This window comes from Lutra lutra, chromosome 9, assembly GCF_902655055.1.
Source record: "Lutra lutra chromosome 9, mLutLut1.2, whole genome shotgun sequence".
NCBI lineage: Eukaryota > Metazoa > Chordata > Mammalia > Carnivora > Mustelidae > Lutra > Lutra lutra.
The window spans coordinates 133,551,498-133,574,802 of record NC_062286.1 but is presented as its reverse complement, the minus strand read 5'-3'; the positions used below and the strand labels follow the sequence as shown (position 1 = coordinate 133,574,802).

Here is a 23,305-nt window from a genome sequence, read left to right as displayed (position 1 = left end):
TGGAAGTGACAGTAAGACACAGGCCAGCCATCTTTACTCACTGGTCTTGATCAATTATTTCCACAACTCCTTGGGAAAAACAGTCACAAACTTGCTCCGTCTTTAAAACAAAGGTTGAGCATGCCCATTCAAAACATGGGTTACAGTGTTTCACAGTTAAAAGTTTAAGGACTATCCTAATTTTGAATTTGATTGTTAAATAATACCACCATTTTATGATTTAAAAAAAAAAAAGAGTCTCTATCAGAGGTTACAAACCGAGGAAATCTGACCTGCAAGGGTTTTGTATAGTCCACAAGCTACTGAACTTAAAAAAAATTGTAGCCAAAGATACAAAGATTTCACATTTACATCTGTGATTTCTGAGGATTATAGACCTGGACATAACAATCAGCTGGAGAGCAGAGGCCCTCTTGACACGGCAGGCCTTCTTCAACTTGCCACAGATATCGACCAAATCTTTGCTTTTCATTTTGTATAAAAGTTACGCAAACCTGCCATTTCATGAAAACGTTGTCTAATCAATAAACATAAAAACACCTACATTTTGTACTACTAAAAAATATGGGAGTAAAATAGATTAAATCAAAATAGAAGAGGCAAGCTGAAGGGGAGAAATGGGGAGTGGATTGGTGGGTGTCAAGTTTCAGCCATGCAGGACAAGGGATTCTGGAATCTGCTGTACACCATGTGCATGTGGTTGACAATACCATATTGTACACTTGGAAGTTACTGAGAGGGGAAATAGTGTGTGTGTGTGTGTGTGTGTGTGTGTGTGTGTGTTGCCACCGGAGAGAATCAATGTAATCCACTGCATTAACCAAAGAGAAAAAAGCAGCACATAATAATGCAAAAAAAAGCATTTGATGAATTCAACGAAAACTTAGCAAACTATAAAAGGAAGGAAATTTTCTTTAATCTGATAAAAGGCAATAGCCACAGTAAAGCAACAAGTCATATTGGTCAAATAGTCAGTTTTTCACCTGAGATTGTGAAGGAAATAACAATGCTCACTATGCCACTTTAATACTGTATTTGGTGTACTTGGCCAGTAAAGCAAGAAAAAAAAAAATAACAGATTGGGTAAGGAATAAAGGGCAGGAGAGGGCAGAAGTTTGGGACCTGGGCTTGAAGATTCCAAAGCAAGCCAAACCACGGCACACAGTGTGTACAAAACTAAGAATTTTTTAAATCAGCAATTTATAAGAGAAACTGACAGACTACAAAGGTGGTTTCCTTTATCTTACTAAATATCTCACTTTGATATTAATTCAAATATTTAATAGAATGACCCTTTCCCAGATAATTAAAATAATTTACATTTTAAACATTTCTGTGGAACATATTCTATCATTTGAAATTGAAGACCCAAACAATGTCTTGGCAAACAATATACTGACCTCAAGTGTATCATCTGTGATCAATTCAGGGAGACTTAAGTTTACTACAGCTTTCCAAGCATTAAAATAGACAATTTTTTTTTTAAGATTTTATTTATTTATTTGACAGACAGAGATCACAAGTAGGCAGAGAGGCAGGCAGAGAGAGAGGAAGGAAAGCAGGCTCCCTGCTGAGCAGAGAGCCCGATGCGGGACTCGATCCCAGGACCCTAAGATCATGACCTGAGCCGAAGGCAGCGGCTTAACCCACTGAGCCACCCAGGCGCCCCTAAAATAGACAATTTAAAGTATTTTTTGATTAGGGGAGGTGGGAAAAAGCAGAAAAGAGAAATGATCAGTCAAAACACAGAATCCTGTCCCGTAACACTGTAATTCACATGTTCAAGGCATCTTCCAAGTGCTGGAAACACAAGACAGTTCTCAGAAACAGTATTACAACCCATTAATAAGAGCATCCTATGCATTATAACAAAAAAGCCCTTACAAAAAGGGGTCCAATGTCAGTTTTTGGACAATCCCAGTCTCTCCCATACATTCCTAGAAAAACTGCAAATAAATGTATCTTTTGGGTAACATGGCAGTCCACATCTGCCTCAGGTCAGGATCTCCCATCCACCTCAGTACTGTGGAAATGTTCCATCGATTTTGGCAGCCCAGGCCATGAGGCCCCCCACAACATCCCGAATGGTTGAAGATTCTAACTCCTGAACCGCCGTCATGGACTGCAGGACCTTCACGGCTTTCTGGGAGTCATTGCCCAGTTTGCAAATCACATAAACTGGGAAAGCCGCCCCTTCCTGTGTGCCCTGCTTCCCTTCCCGGATTGCTTCTCCTAGGAGTTCTAAGCTCTCTGCATCCCTCCGTTCCAAATGTTTCAAAGGGATGTGTAAGGCATGAGGCAAACGACAGATGTCCACCTCCACTTGAGGCCTGACGTCCAGCAACAGGTGGGGGGAGCCTGAATCCAGAAGACGCTTATAGTCGGTGACCGAAACTCGCTCCTCTGGGCTCAGCAAGTGCAGAGAGCGGCACTTCTCAGTGGCTGAGGAGCCACAGAAGGCTTCGTAGTCCTGCAGGTCTGTCACAGTGGGCCGCTCGCCGCAAGCTGCACAATCAGGCCTGCGGCTCCGAAGCCGAATACAACGAAACTGTCCTCTGAGGGCATCAAAGATCAACAAGCTGCGACAGTAAGACGGACCCAGACCTGCTACGATCTTCAACACTTCCAACGCCTGCAAACAGCCCAGGACCCCGGTTACGACACCGAGCACCCCGCCATCCGCGCAGTTGGTCACCGTCTCCGCTGGAGGTGGTTGGGGGAATATGCAGCGATAGCAAGGCCCGCCGTCATAGTGGTACACTGTGATTTGGCCCTCAAAGCGCAGGGCGCTGGCCGACACAAGAGGTCGGCCGGCTAGCACACACGCGTCATTAACCAGGTAGCGAGTGGGCACGTTGTCAGAGCAGTCGGCCACCACGTCATAGCGGCGGATTAAGTCCAGCGCGGTGGCTGCGGTAAGCGCCTGAGCGTAGGGCACGCACTCCACCGCAGAATTGAGGCGGCGCAGCGAGGCGGCGGCCGAGAACACCTTGGCTTGCCCGGCCAACGCCTCGCCATGCAGCACCTGGCGGGCCAAATTGCTCACTTCCACTACGTCGTAGTCCACAAGGCCAAGGCGGCCCACGCCGGCCGCCGCCAGGTACTGCGCCAGCGGGCAGCCGAGCCCACCGCAGCCCACGATTAGCACGGACGCGGTGGCCAAGCGCAGCTGTCCGTGCACGCCCAGCTCAGGCAGCACTAGCTGCCGGCTATAACGCAAAATCTCATCTCGAGACAGGGCGGCCTTCGGCGGCAGAGGCGACACCGGAACCAGCCGCTCTGGCTCCTGCTCCGCCAAGAGAGCCGCCGCCAGCCTCTGCTTCAGAGCACTTAGCTCTTCCTCACGCTGGGCAACTTCAGCCCGCAAGGCGAGCACCTCCTCCCTGGAACCCATGGCGCCACTCTCGGAAGTTGTCTTAAAAGGCGTTTCCTTTTCCGGCTTAGCGTCCCCTAGCGACTGGAAGAAACTAAAAAATTTTTACGGAGCATGGGAAAAAGTGATAAGTAGACATATACTTCCTGGAGAAACCCTCATATTCAACTTTAAGGAGTCATAGTTCCTGGATATTTCTAGGCACCACGAAGATAGCCTTAAGAGAACCAGAACCCAACCACAGGGCCTGTCCCCCCCTTCCCGAATTTGGTACGGTCCGACCCGTCCCCTTCTCGAGGCGCGTTAACGTCATTCCGTTTCCGGCGTCTCGCGCAGTTCCGCCATGGCCTCCGAGGAAGCGAGCGGTAGTCCTCGTAGGTCTCGGCGGGAGTCGGAGGGGCGCGCCCGGGGACAGGACAAGTATTCAGTGCTTTTGCCCACCTACAACGAGCGCGAGAACCTACCGCTCATCGTATGGCTGCTGGTGAAAAGCTTCTCCGAGAGGTAACGTGTCCGGCCGCCCTCACTGAGGAATGGGATGAGCTGGCTTAGCCGGCCTGGGTGTCGGCAGTTGGCTGCGCGAGGCGGCCCTGCGCCGCCTTCCTTGGGCTCTTGAGGGAAGACTTGGGGAGAGGGCCACCCTTGAAGAAAGCAGAAGCGGATACTTCTGGGATTCTCTCGGTGTCTTGTGTTTTCATTCCTGCCCTTGGATTTTGTGAGACATTTTCTTAATTGTACACCCCACCACCTCTTCCCCCCCCCGCCCCCGGCTGTCTTTTTTTTTTTTTTTTTTTTTTTTTTTTTTTTTTTTTTTTAAGTAGGGTTGGTCCCTCTCTCTCTTGGAGCGAGGTTGAAAGCTTGACCTCACTCCTACTTCTAGATGGTCAGGATGCGGCAGGAGCCGGGAGTCTCAGTGAGCACGCTCACTCCCGCCCCCGTGCTGAGTGCTTATGTAAGCATGAGGTTTGATCTCTGTGGGTTAGAGAGCTGCTGCTGGGCCGGGCAACTTCGTTGGTCACTAGGGGATGTTTGATGTGATTGTTAGAAAGTAGGGCTTTTCGAGTTTGCGTTTGGAAGTGTTACACAATATTTTTTTTTTTTTAAGATTTCGGGATATCTTGGTGTCAGTACGAAGTTACTTGTTTTAGGGTTATACCAGTGGGATCATGTATAGATCTCTGAAGATCTTTCCAGATCAACATATTCCAACTTGGAAAATTATCTTTTTTAATTCCATAATATTCCATATGACTCTTAAAATTTAACGAGCCGTGTCATCCCCGTGAACGCAGATTATTTCTGGAGCTTTTTTCGTTTTTCTTTTTTGACTTTTGCTTTACAGGTGAAAACAGAGACTTTGTTCACCCCATGTTTACCACGATTTAGAAGAGTGCTGGACGCATAGTGAATGCTCCTTTGGAAGAATGTTGCAACAGACACGCTCGTACTTTTACTAGTGTACTGGGGATAAAGTCTTTAGGATGAAATTGCTGGGTCAACAGATGTGCTTAAAATTGACAGTTATTGGGACGCCTGCGTGGCTCAGCTGGTTAAGCAGCTGCCTTCGGCTCAGGTCATGAACCCAGAGTCCTGGGATCGAGTCCCACATCGGGCTCCTTGCTCATCCGGGAGCCTAATTCTCCCTCTGCCTCTGCCTGCCATTCTGTCTGCCTGTGCTCGCTCGCTCTCCCTCTCTCTCTCTGACAAATAAATAAATAAAATCTTTAAAAAAAAGTGGACAGTTATTACCAAAATGCTAGGGGATGGCGGGATATATATATATATATATATATACACATATATATATATATACATATATATATAGTACCACCTTAGGACTGAGATGATCCCGTGAGTGCTTGTTCCCCACCAACAAGCCAACCCGGGCTTTATTAAACTTACATTTTTGGAAATACTAATTGGTGGAAAACATTGCTGTTTTGACTATAATTCTTTGAATATCATCATGTGTGTGGCTCCTCACATTTTTTAAAAAATTTCTTTTTCCTCTTTTGTTTAGTTATCTTATTTTGGTTTCTGTAAGCACTTTCCACGTGAGAGAAATTGTCATATGGTCGATCTTGTTTAGTTTGTCTTCTGAGTCTCAGATATTTTTTTTGCTTTAATCCGAGGGAAGCTTCAAGAAGGGAACAACGATTTTCTTTTCAGGCATAGTCGAATTAAAGGCACCTTAGCTGGATTCCTTTAAACTACCTTACCCTCAGGTGTTCTGGGCACATTGAAGTGAGAGTATAATTTGCTAATGAGTAACTTCATTTGTTTTTGAAGTATATCTTTCTCAGCGTATCAGCTAGAATCAACATCTTACATATTTTGGCTTGTAAAGCAATTGCCAAAATTAAAGCACTGTGGGAAGCTGAAGTCTAGTGTTTCCTCTTAACAGATAGGCTGAGTTTAGCTTTCTTCCTAGTATGCCGGGGCTGACTTTTTTAAGCCTTTTACAATGGAATGTTTTTTTCCTTATATGTGTTTTTAGTTTAGGCAAAGAGGAAACAGTGTTGTAGGGGAGTTTTGCTGTGCTTTCCTTTACTTTCCAATTAAGTTTCCCCAAAAAATTATTTAAAAAAAAATCTAAAATGAGGTGGGGGAAAACATAGTGATAACATGTACAACCAAGTATTGTGTTGGCCTATTTTTACACTAGAGCAGTAACATGAAATTAATGGAGAGCCGATAGAAAGATGTTCACTTTGTTTTATTTTGTTTTGTTTTTAAAGATTTTATTTTATTTATTTATTTATTTATTTTTTTAATTAATTTTTTATTTTTTCAGCATAACAGTATTCATTATTTTTGCACCACACCCAGTGCTCCATGCAATCCGTGCCCTCTACAATACCCAACACCTGGTGCCCCCAACCTCCCACCCCCCACCCCTTCAAAATTCTCAGATCGTTTTTCAGAGTCCATAGTCTCTCATGGTTCACCTCCCCTTCCAATTTCCCTCAACTCCCTTCTCCTCTCCATCTCCCCTTGTCCTCCATGCTATTTGTTATGCTCCACAAATAAGTGAAACCATATGATAATTGACTCTCTCTGCTTGACTTATTTCACTCAGCATAATCTCTTCCAGTCCCGTCCATGTTGCTACAAAACTTGGGTATTCATCCTTTCTTTTTTCTTTTTTTTTTTTTTTTAACAGCTTTATAAACATATATTTTTATCCCCAGGGGTACAGGTCTGCGAATCGCCAGGTTTACACACTTCACAGCACTCACCATAGCACATACCCTCCCCAATATCCATAACCCCACCCCCCTCTCCCAACCCCCTCCCCCCTTAAACCCTCAGTTTGTTTTGAGAGATTAAGAGTCACTTATGGTTTGTCTCCCTCCCAATCCCATCTTGTTTCATTTACTCTTCTCCTACCCCCTCAACCCCCCATGTTGCATCTCCTCTCCCTCATATCAGGGAGATCATATGATAGTTGTCTTTCTCCGATTGACTTATTTCGCTAAGCATGATACCCTCTAGTTCCATCCAGGTCGTCGCAAATGGCAAGATTTCATTTCTTTTGATGGCTGCAAGATGTTCACTTTGAAGCACATTGAAATCTTATGTAATTATTTGTGCTTTATGTATTTAATCGTGTGAAGAAATGGGTACAGCTGTTTGAAATAGTGGTGTAAGAGATTATTTTGCCATTTTAAAGAGGGTTTTTTAACGGATGGAATGAACTCATATTTGTTTCTTATGTCATTTATATCTCTTTGGAATTAAGTTTAAAAGAATATTCACTCAGCAACTCAGTCAACCTGAGATATCTTTTAAATGTACTTTTGAAATATTTTTTGTAACCAAGGTTTGATATGAAGGTCCTACAATTCCATTTCCAAAGTTGGTAAGTAAAATTTCGTAATATCCTATCATATAGAATATAGAATTGCTGTGATTGTTTTAAATTGAAGAGTATGTTTTCTGTATGAGAATTTACTTTATTACAGCATTTTTCGGCAACATGCTGAGTTTGGAGGTGAAGTACTAAATGACATTTATTTCATTTGGTAATTGAAGTTTCCTTTAGTGATTAATGTGACAATAAATTTCCACTTGTACTGGTGAGGAATTAGTAATTAAAAAAAATTTTTTTATTTTGAGAATACTGTCTCCAAACAATACAAACTTTAATTTTGTTTTTATTTTAGTGGAATCAATTACGAAATTATAATCATAGATGATGGAAGCCCAGATGGAACAAGGGACATTGCCGAACAGTTGGAGAAGATCTATGGGTCAGACAAGATTGTAAGTCATGTGAACATTTTTCTGTCATGTCACTTGTGTTTGTTTAGGGAAAAGAATGAGAAATGACAGTGCTTAAATTCAATCAATTTTTCTAGAAACTGAAATGATAAAAAGCATTTTACACACTTGAGATTCAGATGCATTTTCACTGTGCTTGAGGTTATACATGCCTTTGATATGTTGGATCAATAGTAATTATACATACAGCAAGGGGTTCCTGGGTGACTCAGTTGGTTAAGCCTTTGGCTCAGGTCATGATCCCAGGGTCCTGGGATCGAGCCCTGCATCGGCCTCCTTGCTCAGTGGGAAGCCTGCTTTTCCCTCTCCCTTTGCCTGATGCTCCCCCTGCTTCTGCACTCTCTCTCTCTAATAAATAAGATCTTAAAAAAAGAAAAGTAATTGTTAAAAAGTTAATAGTTGGCCTTTGGATAAACTCTGTTTTTACAACTTATCCTGCAGATAAGTTCTCTTGAAGGGCAAAATTAAAGCATGCTCCTGAATTGACAAGGAATATTATAGAACTAGATTGCAATTAGTAGTGTATGTTTTGATCTTTCAGCTTCCTTTTTTGCAAGTATAAAAGCTTATAGTTGGGTGGGCGATTGTTTTCATGGAAATTTTGGCATCTTTTTATTTTTCAGAGCACTTCGCATCTTTTGTTTAACCTGTAAAGCGGTCTTCTGGGAGGAGATTGACATTTGGAGTCTTACATTTTAGATTTTCCCACTGTACTTGGAAGGGTGTTGTTTTTCTACTGGAGTAACTTAGATGTAGAATTCATTTTATAATGGCTTTATAATTTTTATTTTTGATCACTGGTTTATTTTTATAATGGTTTATTTTGTAATTGTTTGAAAATACTTGTGAGCTCAATTTAGATAAATCTTGGGCCAAAAACATGCAGTTAAGTCCAGATTTAATTAGAAAACACATTCTAGGCATTGGGTATTTTTTAATATGTATAGACAAGAGTTTCTCAATCTTGGCACCATTAACATTTGGGACCCACTAATTCTTCACGGTGGGGGGATGGGGTTGGTTGGTGCAAGGGTGGGGGCAGTGTCCTGTATGTTAGAGGACATTTAGCATCATCTCTGGACTCTTGCCCACTAGATGCCATTTGCAGCCCCTCTCCCCAGGGTGACAACCAAAAATGTCTCTTGGTATCATCAAATGAGCCTTTGTGGGCAAAACTGTCCTCTCCTCCCAAAGAGAACCATCAATATAGACATTAAAAAAGTCTCTTGGAGAACCTTTATTGATATTTGCATTTTAAGAAAAGGTAATTAAGCATTGGGGGGGGGAACTGTCACCGGGTACACACATTCTTCATTAATCCTGATAATAATTTCTATTCAGTTGGAGGAGATGGTGGTCAGTAGAAGAGTTTAAGGGACATGTGTTATTCTTACACACATGGTAAATCTTTTCTGTGCTAGTAATTCTTTCCATATCACACATGGGCAACTCAAATGTCTGTCACATCTCCAGTTCTCTAAATATCTTGTGATACACAGGAGGAGATTAAAAATTGACAGATTTCCAACCTTCTAGCAGTGACTTCTGATGATGTCAGGTTCATTTTTTTTGGCCAGCAGCTCCTCAGTTTTTCTTATAGAGGTGAGCCAAGGCACTGAATCCCATTTGTTACTGTATAGACTACTCTGAGTTATGTGTTGTTATTGAATCTGGGAATATCAACCTGACAATATTTTGAACACCTTTGTCATAGAACTTGATTCAACCTTGAGATATAATTGATTGATATTAGAATATGTCTACTAAATTGACCTTTTCAAATTCTAAAACTACGTGACCCAATAAAATTCAAAATAATGAGAAAAAAATTATATTCACTGTTATGATTTTCCTGTATTACCTGGGAAGTTCCCTGTTCCTTCATTAGTTTATGACCTTTAAATCATTTAAAATAGAAAATTGCCCGTCTCCCCAACCCAGACAATATCAGGCCATGTCTTGGATAGCGCTTACTTGCTTTGAAGTGATGTGTGTGGTTTGTTGGGATAGAAGATGGAGACAAATTATTACTGAAGTTATTTTACAGTATCTGGAAATATTCACAGATGCTTTGTTTGCTAGTCTTTCAAAGTGGCTGAAATGAATGTTTCAAAAAATGAAGTTTTTTTCTTTAAACTCTGTGAGGAAACGAGAGTTTTTTTTTTTTTAATTTTGTAGAGAGAGATCACAAGTAGGCAGAGAGGCAGGCAGAGAGAGAGGGGGGAAAGCAGGCTCCCTGCTGAGCAGAGAGCCCGATGTGGGACTCGATCCCAGAACCCTGGGATCATGACCTGAGCTGAAGGCAGAGGCTTTAACCCACTGAGCCACCCAGGTGCCCCAGGAAACGAGAGTTTAAGGCATTTGCCAAGGTTACACAGCTAACATACAGCAGAGGTGGGGCTGAAGAACAATTGGAGGCACGTATCCTGAGCTGTTAACCATGCTTATAGGGCAGAGGGATGGAAGATGGGGCTTCAGCCTTTCCATGTTGAGTGTTTCTGTTACGTTTGATGTATGCCGTCTGTTTCAGCTTCCCAACTAGAGATTAGTTTAAGTCACCTATGTTATTTCATAGGTTAGTCTTTTTACAGATTGTTCTTTTAATAAAATGTAATGCATGTTCATTACCTTAAAAACATCTAATATAACTGTAGGATTGAAAGATTTGACTACTTTAAGAATATCGTTTATCCCTAAGTACCAAAATATTACCTCTAACAAAAAGATCAGTACCCTGGGGCACCTGGGTGGCTCATTTGGTTAAGCGTCTGCCTTCAGCTCAGTTATGACCCTGGGGACCTGGGGTTGAGCCCTGCCTCTCGCTCCCTGCTCAGTAGGGAGCCTGCTTTTCCCTCTCCCTCTGTTGCTCCCCTGCTTGTACGTTCTTTCTCTCTAATAAATAGAATCTTAAAAAAGAAAAAAAAATCAGTACCCTAATCAAATGTACGAAAACATAATTCTCAGGACTCCTGGGTGGCTCAGTTGGTTAAGCATCTGCTTTCAGCTTGGGTCATAGCCTCAGGGTCCTGGGATAGATCTCACATTGGGCTCCCCACTCAGAGGGGGATCTGCTTCTCTCCCCGCGCCCCCACCACTTGTGTTTTCTCTCGCTCTTTCTCAAATAAATAAAATCTTATAAAAAAACACAATTCACAACTATAAATGGCCAAAAATTAAAAAAATAAAATGGAAAAAAACATGAGCCTTGCATTTCAGTGAAAAAGTTGCTGATAAAACTGACGTTGCCTTTGTGGTCCCCCTCCAAGTTCCTTTTCCAGGGGAGACCCCAGTCTGGCAGCTTGGTGTGGCTTGCTTCAGACCTTTGTGCATGCCTGTGTGTCTCTTTGTCCAACTAGGCAATGTGGCATTCTTTGTTTTTCATCATAAATGCAATCTCCGTGTATCATTCTGTTTATTTTTAATTGTAGCCAAGAGATCTTTTATTGCTAAATTATCTCATTCTTTTAACTGTTCCATAGTACTCTATCATGCAGCATGGTTTATATTTTATAAAAACTTTAGAAAAAAAGATTTTTCCAACTGAAACATAGGATTATAGAAAATCTAAGGTGAACTTTAAAGGATTTGTTTTTTTAGAGCAGATACCAGGTCAGTATTTTGTCAGTAATCATTAGTGACAAAAATAAAACCTGATATATCTTGTTTGATTTTGTCCAGTGAATTATAATTAGTATACATGATTGATTAAATGTCTAGTTTTCTTCTATATAAAAGTTCATTGAGCAGGAATGCATTTTATCTTTGTTCCTCCCCAAGACCTACAGCAGTTCACATGAAGTTTAAAAAAAAAAAAAAAAAGGTAGTCTATCCTGGTTGAATTGAACTGAAAATTAAACTTCAAGAGATTTACACTGGAAAATGTGGAAGGGGTGTAGATAGGCTTGGTAGTGAGTCCATATGAGCCCTATACCTCAGAAACTTAGAGTCAAAATCTTGGCATTCTACTCTTTTCAAAAATCTCCATACGAAAGAAAAAAAGCTAAACCTGAAGTCAAGTTTTATATATGAAGGGAAAAAATGGGTAGAAAGACTAAATGATCGACAAAAAGTAAGAAGAGAAAAAAAAATTTTATTGTTAGGCCTGTAACCCTAAAATCATGTCATTGGGCCGGTAGAGAATGTAATGAGGTCTTCCAAGCCTAAAGTCAGGATAAGTTGACGGAGTGATATCAGCATTTAAAATCAGACAAGGAATCCAGAGAAAGAAGCATGCATACCTTTTCAGCCACTGGGATTCGACTTTTGGGATGCTAATTACAGAAATGACAGGCCCATATATACAAAAGGATATATGTACAAGTATCTTTATTGTAGCAATATTTGTAACTGGCACATACCTGCAACTAACCTGAATATCTTAACTAATGTATGACCATATATTGTCTGACTTGTAACAGTAAGCCTGTATTATTTTTGTGACTGAAAAAAAATAAAAAGCCGGGGGTGAGGGGGTGGATCAAGAATGTAAATAAATAATAAAATCACAAAAGGGATTGAGAAAACAGATAAGGCTATCAAATACACAAAGGTATAGGATAAGTGAGTTAAATCCTCAGTTTTCTTAGGAGAAGGAATCAACAGCTATTGTTCAAAATGATAAAGTAATAGATATAACATTGTTTACCTACTGTTTTCTGGTGAATAGCACCAGGAAAAAAAAATGCTTAAAATTTGACCTGCAGAGTTGGGTTAAAAGAACATTGTTTTTCCAACTTACTAAGCTATTTGATTTGTTAGCAAACACTTTTTTACCGTGGCAAAAAATGTTAAACATACTCTGCTTTAAGGTCTAATAAATGCAGCTATATTTTTGTTAAAAGAAGTAGACATTTAGATGCCTGGGTGGCTCAGTTGGTTAAGCCGCTGCCTTCGGCTCAGGTCACGATTCCAGCGTCCTGGGATCGAGTCCCACATCAGGCTCCTTGTTCTGTGGGGAGCCTGCTTCTCCCTCTGCCTGCCACTCTGTCTGCCTGTGCTCGCTCGCGCGCTCTCTCTCTCTCTCTCTCTCTGACAAATAAATAAATAAAATCTTTTAAAAAAAAAGACATTTATAAAAATTTTTCTTAGATTATTTTTAGCATTTGTGTTAAAATGCTGTTTCTTATTCTTGCAGCTTCTAAGACCACGGGAGAAAAAGTTGGGCCTGGGTAAGTAGAACCTCCTGACCCTCATACTTGCTTCTCGCCTTGGTAAGCTTACCCAGTGTGTATTTTCCGAATTTGGAAGAAGGCCAAAATACAGTGACCTCTGATGGTTTTTAATGATCTTAATGATGTGTATATGGTTTAACTTGAGTTGCACGTATCAGTCGGGGTCCACTTGGGAAAACAGAAACCACTGTCAGCCTTTCAGTGTAGGGAATTTAATACTAAGAATCTGGTTACACAGGTGAAGGAATGCTAAGAGGCCAAATGGAATGGAACAGGGAGGCCACTCAAACTGGTAATGGCAAGAGGTTGCTACCACCCCTAGAATGGAGCAACAATAGGAGGAGATGGTGTTTTGGAGCCCGGGAACCCAGGCTGTTTAGAAGGGGCTGGAAGGATGAAGTAGGGGATACGTGGCAGGAGCTAGAGCCATAGAGGATACCCAGTCAGTGCTGGGAGGCAGAGTAGGAGGGGGGACACATAGTTTTCCTTTTCTCTCTCCTGGAAACTATCCCTCCTGCCTCCCGAAGCTATCTGACCGCCAGTTGAGGAGAGTACATGGGAACTATAGTTCCATGCAATGTAGAACAGGGTAGAGCAGGGCCAGAGAAGGGATCTGAGGGCAAATGTTTTGGACCAGCATGCTGTGTTAGCTATAAATCTTTGAACATTTCTTTATAAGTAGTAAAAAGTTACTCTTTAATTTTAAAAAAGAAAACTTTTCTAGCTTTTAAAATCTTAGATGAACTTAATCATTCTGAAATGAGTATCTCAGTACCTTTATTTCTGGGCTGGTTACAGTTGCTTAGATTAAGAAGTAGTATAATTTTACTGAAAAATTGGGAGAGCATGGAGGAAGCACAGTTCTTAAAAATTTGAGTATTTGCTGCTGTCTTGAAGACCATTTCTCTGGCATCATCTAGTGTTCTGAGAATCTGAACCCAGAGGTTCTTTGAGATTGAAATAATGGATACTGCCATGAAAGCAATCAGGAATTCCTGACGAGTCCGTGGAAATCCAAAAAGCTGTGATCCTCACTCTTTAGCAAAAGAAGTTAGACGAGTTCACCATTTCTAATAAAATACTGTGGGGGTTTGGAACTAGGGAATGTGGGACTCCCCAAATCCCCACTTAACCTTACCTGTCAGGTCCCTGGGGGACTTTTAGGCATGAAGGGAGCTAAGTAATTGCTGGCTGTGTCTTTGACCTCAAATACCAGATCCCTCTAGTATACTAAGCTTACAGTGGAGACTACACTCAGGATAGCTTTTGTGGAAATGGGCCAGGAGTGATGGGAAGAGCAGAAGCAGGGAAACACTTTTAGGTAGAGAGCTGAGCTTCAGAAGGTGGTGCCTGGGACTAAGGTGAAGTGGCAGATGAAAGAATGGAATGGAGAGATGTTTTTGACTGAGAATAAATAGGATTTAATTATAGTTTAGTATCACCTTTAAGGAACTGATGTATGCTTTTCAGGTGCTTAATTTCACATGTATATGTAAGCATTTCTGATGGTTTTCTTTAGTGGATATATTTTCATTTTCAGGAACTGCATATATTCATGGAATGAAACATGCCACAGGAAACTACATCATTATTATGGATGCTGATCTCTCACACCATGTAAGTGGTATCTTTCTTTCTTTGGCTATTCGTGGTAGTCTAAGCCTATTTTACTGACTTAATGTTTATTTTTTCTAAATTTCAGCCAAAATTTATTCCTGAATTCATTAGGTGGGTATTTTTAATATTTGAAAGAATTGTGATTCAAATCATTTATCTTACTTTAATATTTAACTTATTTTCATTTTTTACTAATTAAAAATGCACACGCTATGTTAAGTTTGCTGCCAGAAATGAAACCAACATACAAATCTGAGCCTCATGGCTATAGATTCGTGGCTAAATTGTGTATTTTAGGGACTCTGAATTCTCCCAGACAAAAAAATAAATAAATAAATAAATAAATAAATAAATTCTCCCAGACCACAGGAAAAGATGGAAGGTGACTTCCATGTTAATGGAATTAAGCCCTACATCATAAGGGTAAAACACCATGAACAAGTAGGGTTTATTCCAAGAATGCCAGAATGGTTCATCCTCAGGAAATCATCCACATAATTTATTATGTTAGCAAAGAAAGCAGCATGATTAAGTCTGTAGGTGCTTAAAGGTATTTGATAAATTGTACTAGCCACTTCTAATAAAACTTGAAAACAGAAATAAAAAGAAACCATTTAAATTTGATAAAGACAATCCAGTCCTAAGACAGACATCTTACTAAATGGTGAAATGTTGAATCATTAATAAACGCATTGAGGCAGGCATGCCAGCTGTCATTATATGTGGACATTTTAAGTGATGTAAGAACAAGAATTTAGTATGAATTTTAAGTAAGGATACAAAGTGGTATTTATTTGCAGGCAATATGGTTGTATTCTTAGAAAATCTAAGGGCACCTGATGGCTCAGTCGTTAAGTGTGTGCCTTCGGCTCAGGTCATGATCCCAGTGTCCTGGGATCGAGTCCCACATCAGGCTCCTTACTCAGCATGGAGTCTGCTTCTCCCTCTCCCTCTGCCCCTCCCCTTGCTGATGCTTACTCTTTCTTGCTCTCTCTCTCTCAAATAAATAAATAAAACCTTAAAAAAAAAAAAAAGAATCCAAGACAACATGAAACCTCTCAGAATTAAGAATTTGGAAACTATTTTCAGTGTAAGCTAAATATACTAAAACAGAATTAGATAATGTTACTCTCCTCTTTCGATTACTTCAGTGAGTTGTCATTAAAGAGAAACTTTAAAAAGAAACTTTTCCTTGCCCCTCAAACAGCTACGTGATCTGGCCTTTGCGTCCCTTTCTGAGCTCGTCTTGTGCCCCTCCTCTCCACCCCCTCTGCGGCAGGCATGCTCCTTCCATTTCTGTGTCACATGGAGCACTGTGTTCTTTGCCTAAAATGCTCTTTCCCTGCTCCTTAATAGCTGGCTATTCTCATCCTTTGATCTCTGCGTAAGATCGCCTCAGAGATATCTTTCTGCTTATATATCTAATTCCCAAGAGCCCCTTTGACCTGAGAAGGAAATGGAACCAGGGGAATAGAAAATGGGTGAAAAGTTAGAAACAAGCCCTATGTAGAAGAAAGACCAATGGCTATGAAGCCCGAGGGAAGACACCCTGGGGTGTTGGCAGGGAAACACAAAGTGAAATAATTGTGGCAGTATTTTATTACTCATTATTTTGTCATAATTACAAACTTAAAGAGCAACACATCTAGCACGGATAAGATGGCGGGAAGTGGACACACCCAAATATTGCTGGAGAAGTGTGAGTTGCTACAACCTTCTTGGAAAGTAATTTCTGGTGATACCTGTTCAAAATACTTGTAAGCTTTGTTTTAGCAATTCTCTTATGTTCCACTTTGGGTTGTATAAGCACCAGGATGTAAGTTTATAAGAACGTTGTCACACTATTCATTGTGGTTGTGGTGTTGGGGGTTGGGAGACCCACCATGAAAACAACCAGACAAGTATACGGGTCCAGTGTTCCATGGGAAATTTTTGCAGCTATTAGAAAAATATGGGGAAATTCTCTGTTGACCTCCAGGGATGTCCATGATTCCATTATCTATATCATTAACTGACAAAAGGCAAGTTGCAGAGTATACTTTTTTGGTTTCTAATTTTGTTAAAGCAACCGAAATCCCTGGGGCTTTGTCTATATTTTTCTGCAAAGAGAAAGGTCTGGAGGGTTACCAGGCTGTTGTAGCACTGTTTACTTATTAATAGGGCCAAGAACAGAATGGAGGGGGATTACATTTTAGGATGGTTTCACATGGTACCATCAGCAAGTACTACTATTTTTTAGTTTTAGAAATTAATAAAGGAAAAATACCAGGTCTGAAAATCTTACATTGAAAGATTTTTCTTTCGGTGGTATAGTTCATCTGTTTTCTTGGTATTGTTTTTCCTATGCAAATCTTAAAAGTTTATTTTGTGTAGCTCGTGAAAATAAATATTGAAAGCTCAATAGCTTTTTCTAATTGACAGCTAATGTTTTTTTTTTTCTTCAGGAAGCAGAAGGAGGGTAATTTTGACATTGTCTCTGGAACTCGCTACAAAGGAAATGGAGGTGTATACGGCTGGGATTTGAAAAGAAAAATAATCAGGTATAGACATGTGCTGCAGTTTCTCTAGTCTTTATTGTACCTACTGGGAGTGTGGTTATGACAGGTATATGAATTACCCTGCTGCCTTGGCATTTCTGGGATCGGATTGTTAACTTCCAGTATATACTCCTAGATAGCTCCTTGTGTCCAAATTTTCTTATGATTAAAGTATTTTATTTTGAATATTTGTCACTAAGGAAAAATCAGCATAAGCCTTTGAACCTTTGTTAGAAATGGTCTAATTCAGCAAAATTGATTCTGTACCTTCAGCTTTAAGTGAACTATTCATCTGTATTTTGGGACTGAGTAGTCTTGTGTACACACACACACACACACACGCACACACACACAAAAGAGAGAGGGTCCATAATCAAAGGATAGGGAGGGAGAATCCGCGTCTTGATTGGAAGACTCACAACGAATTTCTGACCTTATTTAATCTGTATCACCTTTTTGTGGTGGTTGAGAAGATAAAATCTATAAGGGATCTATGTAGCTTCCTGCTTAATATATGTCAGCATACAGATGTAAAGGTATGCCTTTACTAATATTTACTAAATATTTACTAATATTAGTGTTTTTTATGACCCTTTTCATTCCTATTGAAGATTTTGTTAAGTTAATCACAGTTCTGCCTCTTAACTGTGGAACCTTGGGAAAGTCATTTAAGACCTGTAAGAGCCTCAATGTTCGGTGAAATGAAGGGGTTGGATAAACAGTGGTTTTTAATCCTGCCGAATATTGGAATCACGTAGAGAGAAAATCGTACACTACTCTTCCCTGTCATTTTCCCTTTCTCGTGTGCACACACACACTGTAGACCGTGCAAATGGATCTCCACGGGTGGTGCAGAACCATCAGTATTTTTCACAGGCTCTCCAGAGGATTCTGTTGTGCAACCAGTGTTGAGAACAACGACTGAGTAATCTCTCAGGCCCTCTGAATTTGGTCATCACAGCACCCACTTTAAAATTAAGGAGTCCCAAGTTGTATTGAGGTGTGTTTGTCATTAGTTGTTAATGTCTGCATTGACTGAAATATATACTCCTGAGAAAGATAATCACTTGCCCATGGACTCATTTGTATGAACTAGAATTTTAATCCAAGCCCATCTGACTCTTACTGCATTTTAATTTAAAAACCCCAATTTAGAGATACATTCACTGATTTGAGGTACAAATGTGTATGTATACATACACATATATACATACATATATGCTCACTTTCCTTTGATTAAACCCGTTTTGAGAGGTAAACTATGTCCTAGAATTTTGTTATTGGAAGCAATTTAAAAGGGAAAATGTTTTTGTAAGCTATTATCCTAGCTATAGCCCTAACCATGTTATCTGTGTAAAAATAATCTTTCCTAGGGAGGGCCTTGGTAGTTAGTTACCTTGGATTCGGAGAAAAACTATTCTTTCCAGACTGCTTCAGAAAACTTTTTTTTTCCTCAATCAGAGCTCACTAAAATAGCTGTAATACAAAAGTCACTTTTTTCCAAGGGCACTTCAGATCTTTTTGAAATGTTAATCATTGGTATTAGTAATAGCTTGAAACTGATACTTAGTTTTGTTTGAAGCACATACCTTATCATTGTTAGGGCCAGGATGTCTCTGCTAAAATTTATTTGTTAAAATACTTTACCCTCAAATTGTTGGTATTTGGAGGTGGGGCCTTTGGGAGGTAATTAAATTTAGTGACCATGGGGCACTCATGGTGGAATTAGTGCCCTTTCCAGAAGAGACCAGAGGGCTGGGCTTGGCTTTCAGTTGCCTTCTTCTGTGAGAGCACACAGCAGGAAGGCAGCCCTCTACACCAAGAAGGGGGTTCTCACCAGGAACCACGTCTGCTGCACCTTGATCTTGGACTTCCCAGCCTTCAGAACTGGGAGAAATAAATTCATTTAAGCCACGCAGTCTGTGGTATTTAGTTACAGCGGCCCAAGTAGAAAGAAACAGTTTCAAAATGAACATTTTGTTCAGTTTCCAGAGATTGCCAAAAACCAAAACTCTTGCCTACTTGCATACCTTCTTTTTAAAAAAAGTGCCATTATTATGCAGACTGACCTGTTGCCTGATTGAAACCCATGATCCCTTGTGCTTATTAGAATCTGAAAAGGAAACTCCAAATCCCTGATTCCTTTTGCTTTCTGAGAGATGGTCATAATTCTAAATGAGGACTGGTAGCAAATATGCAAATTGAATTAAAAATCCATTATCTTTCTTACCTAAAGTTTAGAAGAATGATTGTTTTATAGGTCCTCGCTAAGTGTCACATTCAGAGAATAAAAGTCCCCATTTCCTCAAAAATGAGAATATCAGATCCTTTACTAACTAAAATTTCTATAAAATTGACGTGTTTGTAAAACAGTGTTGCATTTATGGAGTTAGTGTAACGGTTTTAGCACTCTGACCCTGGTTGTGTTTCTGTTGTTTAGAAAATATATAAAGAAAATCTAATTGTTTTATTTAAACAGCCGCGGGGCCAATTTTATAACTCAGATTTTGCTCAGACCAGGAGCATCGGATTTAACAGGAAGTTTCAGGTACAGTAAAAACTGTAATTTTATATTTTCTGTTAATAACAACTTATCTGAATTTCTTAGTATACAATGACTTATTTTTAAGAAATGCTTTTAATTTCTACTACATTTTTGTTCCAGAACATACAAAGATAGACTGAAATTCCTTAAAAGTTGCTAATGAGGAACGCCTGTGTGGTTCAGTCGATTAAGCCACTACCTTAGGCTCAGGTCATGATGCTGGGGTCCTGGGATTGAGTCCACCTCGGGCTCCTTGCTCAGTGGGGAACCTGCTTTTCCCTCTGCCTCTGGCTGCCACTCTGCCTGCTTGTGCTCTCTCTGATAAATAAGTAAAATCTTTAAGAAATTGCTAATGAGGCCTGAGCATCTTTTTTTTTTTTTTTAAGATTTTATTTATTTATTTGACAGAGCTCACAAGTAGGTGGAGAGGCAGGCAGAGTGGTGGGGGGGAAGCAGGCTCCCCACTGATAAAAGAGCCCAATGCGGGGCTTGATCCCAGGACCCTGGGATCATGACCTGAGCCGGGAAGGCAGAGGCTTAACCCACTGAGCCACCCAGGTGCCCCAAGTCCTGAGCATCTTCTTAAGGGAAATGTACTTTCTAAGGGGCATCAAAGGTAGGGCTTAGGTTAGTGTGCTTGTTAATATTCACATTGGTGCTCAGCCCCTAGTGGGGGCTTTAGGGAGCCAAGGTGGCTGCTTAATCCACTTCTTATTCTGAACATTGCTATCTATCATTGGTGATCACAGGCCCCAAAGAACAGAACTTCTTCCAGCAACTTTCTGCAATTCATATGAATAGTGTTGCTCTGTCCACAGAAAAACTTAAAATAATTAATGGTTAGGGTGTTTGCAGTTACCTTGCTCTCTGTATTTTTAATTAGAAAAAATATTATTCAATTAGAACAAAGCGTTCTTCCAGGTTGGGGGAAGGGTAATTTTTGTTGGTTTTGGCGGGTGATATTTTTAATTTTAGTCTTGCTGTAGAAGATGAACTGTTTTGTATGACCATGTATTACTTGGCTTTTGCTTTTTTCCATTAAATAATGTTAATTCTTTGGTCCTTTGTCAGAATTGACACACAAAGTTAAGACAGGAATCTAGGCATTGCAGGATTGAGGCCATCGTGGTAGGATACAGCTACCACCAATTGAGGTCACAGTTAGAGACCTGCAGTGGGCAGATGCACAGGCCAAACATGGAGCACATCAGATTCCCAAAGTAAGAGACAGGAGCTGGGAAGTCCTATGGATGAACCCAGTCACTTTCTTCAGGAGCTCCCCGTTAAGTCCCCTAAAGGGACTGTGTTTATCTCAGGGAATTTATTTAGTACATCTTGGGAAATAGAAGCTGCTTAGACATTTATGAGGAAACACTTGTTAATTACTGGGTTTGCTCTTGTCATCTACTTTATATTGATTAATCATTGTCTGTCAACTCTATTGTTGGAATATTTGGAATGGTTTCTCTTCATTCAACTTTAATTTTAAGAAAATTTAAAAGCTTAAAATGGTGGTTCTACTTCAGATGACTCGCTTTATCCTATTTTTATAATTTGTGGCAGTATGGTAAGGAAATAATTCCCTAAAAGATACTAAGAATTCATTTTCAAAATTATTCTAAATTATTTACCAAAGATTGCATGACCATTCCGGTTCAGACAAGTGTATCCTAATCATAAGCTGTGACAGTTTTTCTGCATGCAAACAGCTAGTGAAAAGTTGTAGGTTTTATAAATACCAGTGGACTTTCATAAAGGGTACATGTAGCAAGTGTATTTATCTAGGTGTTCATATGTATTTTACTTTCTCACAGGTTATACCGAAAAGAAGTTCTACAGAAATTAATAGAAAAATGTGTTTCTAAAGGCTATGTGTTCCAGATGGAGATGATTGTTCGGGCAAGACAGTTGAATTATACTATTGGCGAGGTAGGCAAACTGCTGGTAAATAGAATGCCGTATCCCTTGTAAGGAAACAATAGGTTTAGACTATAATAAAAAGTTTAACTTGCACAACTACTAAATAAATGTGGGAGGCTTCTAGTTGTTTGGAACGTCCATGCACTAAAGGGTAAAAATTCACTTTCGAATTAACTACGTTGACCCTACCAGGATTTAAAACATTAATAGAAGGCATCATTCCCTTTTAAAGAATTAAAAGTTACTGGTAGGTTCTGCATCTTGCCCTTTCTTCTGACCACTCAGCACTGTGGGATGAGTGTGTTTGCTCCTTTTCCTCTTTCCATAGCCAAGAACCACTCTAATGATGAATCTGTTTGCCATTTTCCATGAAGAGGACAGGAGTTAATGGGGCGGAAGGCGGTCAGTAATACATACAGCAGGCTGTTGAGCTCTTAGGAAAGGCTCTCCTCCTTTAACACTGGTGTTCCTCCTCATAGCAAGAAAATAATTAGAATGCCATGTCTCCATGGAAGTGTCAAGATTTTTAATTTAACACTAAAACATAGTAACAGATGAATGGACTACTGAAAAAATTTAGTGAAAGGCTTTTACTTTGGAATATAAATTTTTTTCTTGAAATTCTGGTTGAAACAGGTCAACAGCTTAATATTCAGGATCATTGCTTTTCAAATGGTTTTAGATTTTGGTTCATTTGACCTTTTTATAGGTAACGAAATGTTTAAAGATTTGGACGTACAGTTGCTATAACAACTTAACTATATATAACACATAACTTCTGAACTTACTTGAAGGGCTATCATAAGACAGAGCTTGTTTGTACAGTATTGGTGTATGCTTGCCAACTTCCTTTTTAATATTTTTGAAGACTGACTTAACTTGGTTTTTTTAACCAGGTTCCAATATCATTTGTGGATCGTGTTTACGGTGAATCCAAGTTGGGAGGAAATGAAATAGTCTCTTTCTTGAAAGGATTATTGACCCTCTTTGCTACTACATAAAAGAAAGTTACTCACTATACTTATCATGTTGATTTCATTTAAACATAAAAGAAGCCTGGTTGCTGATTTTTATAAAATGTACTCTTAGAGCATAAATCATAAGGTAAGGTAAATTTCATACAAATCTTTTTTCTGAGGAAACTCCATTTTGTATGTCAAATGAAATTAGAAAAATGAACAGTGTTCTCAATTTTCATTTTGATTTTGCTATCTTAAGACTTGTAAATAAATGTACATGGGGTTTTTTTGTTTTTTGTTTTTCAGAAAATATTGCTGCTTTCATTAGAGTATGTGCAGAATTTTGTACATGGGGAAGATTTTGAAGTATATAAAGAACTGGACTCATAGCTCTTTGTAATAGATGTCAGAAGCAAGAAAAATGTTAATTATGTTCATGAAATATATATGGCTATTTCTGTATTAATGAATAAGTAGACACCTCTGCCCCTTCTTCAAAAATGTATCTCAGATTTCTTAAACTAGATAAAATATGTTTAGGTCATGAATTTAGAGTTGGGCTGTTTGTAGCTCTTGAATTGATGAAGCATTTCATCTGTCACAGCAAGTCTGTTTAACATACTGTGAATTGGAAACTTGACATCTCTTGATTGCATAGCTACTATTTTTTCTATCCTGAGCAATAACTTCTATCAGTAAGAAAAAAATACTGATGACAGTAAGGCATCAGTATTTTGATGACTTCGAGACTTAGTTGCTATAGTAATTTTTAAACCTCTTGCTAAGCTGTAAGTGTTCCGCTGGTTAAAATGCTCCTTAAGTTTAAGCTGTTCGTGAAAGCCAGCACAAATGTTCTGTTTACCTACCTTCTCTAACCTAAGTGTTTCAAAAAAAAAAAA

The 23,305-nt window shown here is 39.7% G+C and overlaps 3 protein-coding genes across 4 annotated transcripts in view; 2 read left to right on the top strand and 1 right to left on the bottom strand.

Moving 5' to 3' along the window:
- Nucleotides 1-1,635: 1,635 nt before the first annotated feature.
- On the bottom strand, nt 1,636-3,536 carry MOCS3 (molybdenum cofactor synthesis 3). Its single transcript, XM_047746709.1, has one exon. The coding sequence runs from the start codon at nt 3,392-3,394 to the stop codon at nt 2,018-2,020; it is 1,377 nt and encodes a 458-aa protein (XP_047602665.1). The 5' UTR covers nt 3,395-3,536; the 3' UTR covers nt 1,636-2,017.
- DPM1 (dolichyl-phosphate mannosyltransferase subunit 1, catalytic) lies at nt 3,500-23,292 on the top strand. Of its 2 annotated transcripts, XR_007130295.1 has the most exons (10): nt 3,500-3,877; nt 7,540-7,639; nt 12,792-12,825; nt 14,369-14,445; nt 14,531-14,556; nt 16,890-16,985; nt 19,462-19,530; nt 21,342-21,456; nt 22,344-22,551; nt 22,713-23,292. XR_007130295.1 is itself a non-coding variant. In XM_047746710.1 (9 exons), the coding sequence occupies exons 1-9, from the start codon at nt 3,717-3,719 to the stop codon at nt 22,446-22,448; spliced, it is 783 nt and encodes a 260-aa protein (XP_047602666.1). In that variant the 5' UTR covers nt 3,500-3,716; the 3' UTR covers nt 22,449-23,292. The 2 variants fall into 2 exon arrangements, 1 of the variants encoding a protein (XP_047602666.1); XM_047746710.1 differs by having other exon boundaries at nt 22,344-23,292.
- Nucleotides 22,460-23,305, top strand: part of ADNP (activity dependent neuroprotector homeobox) — a 35,979-nt gene continuing 35,133 nt past the window's right edge. Inside the window, exon 1 of the mRNA XM_047746708.1 lies at nt 22,460-22,551. The gene's annotated coding sequence lies outside the window, so the exon portion shown is untranslated. The remainder of the gene's footprint in view (nt 22,552-23,305) is intronic.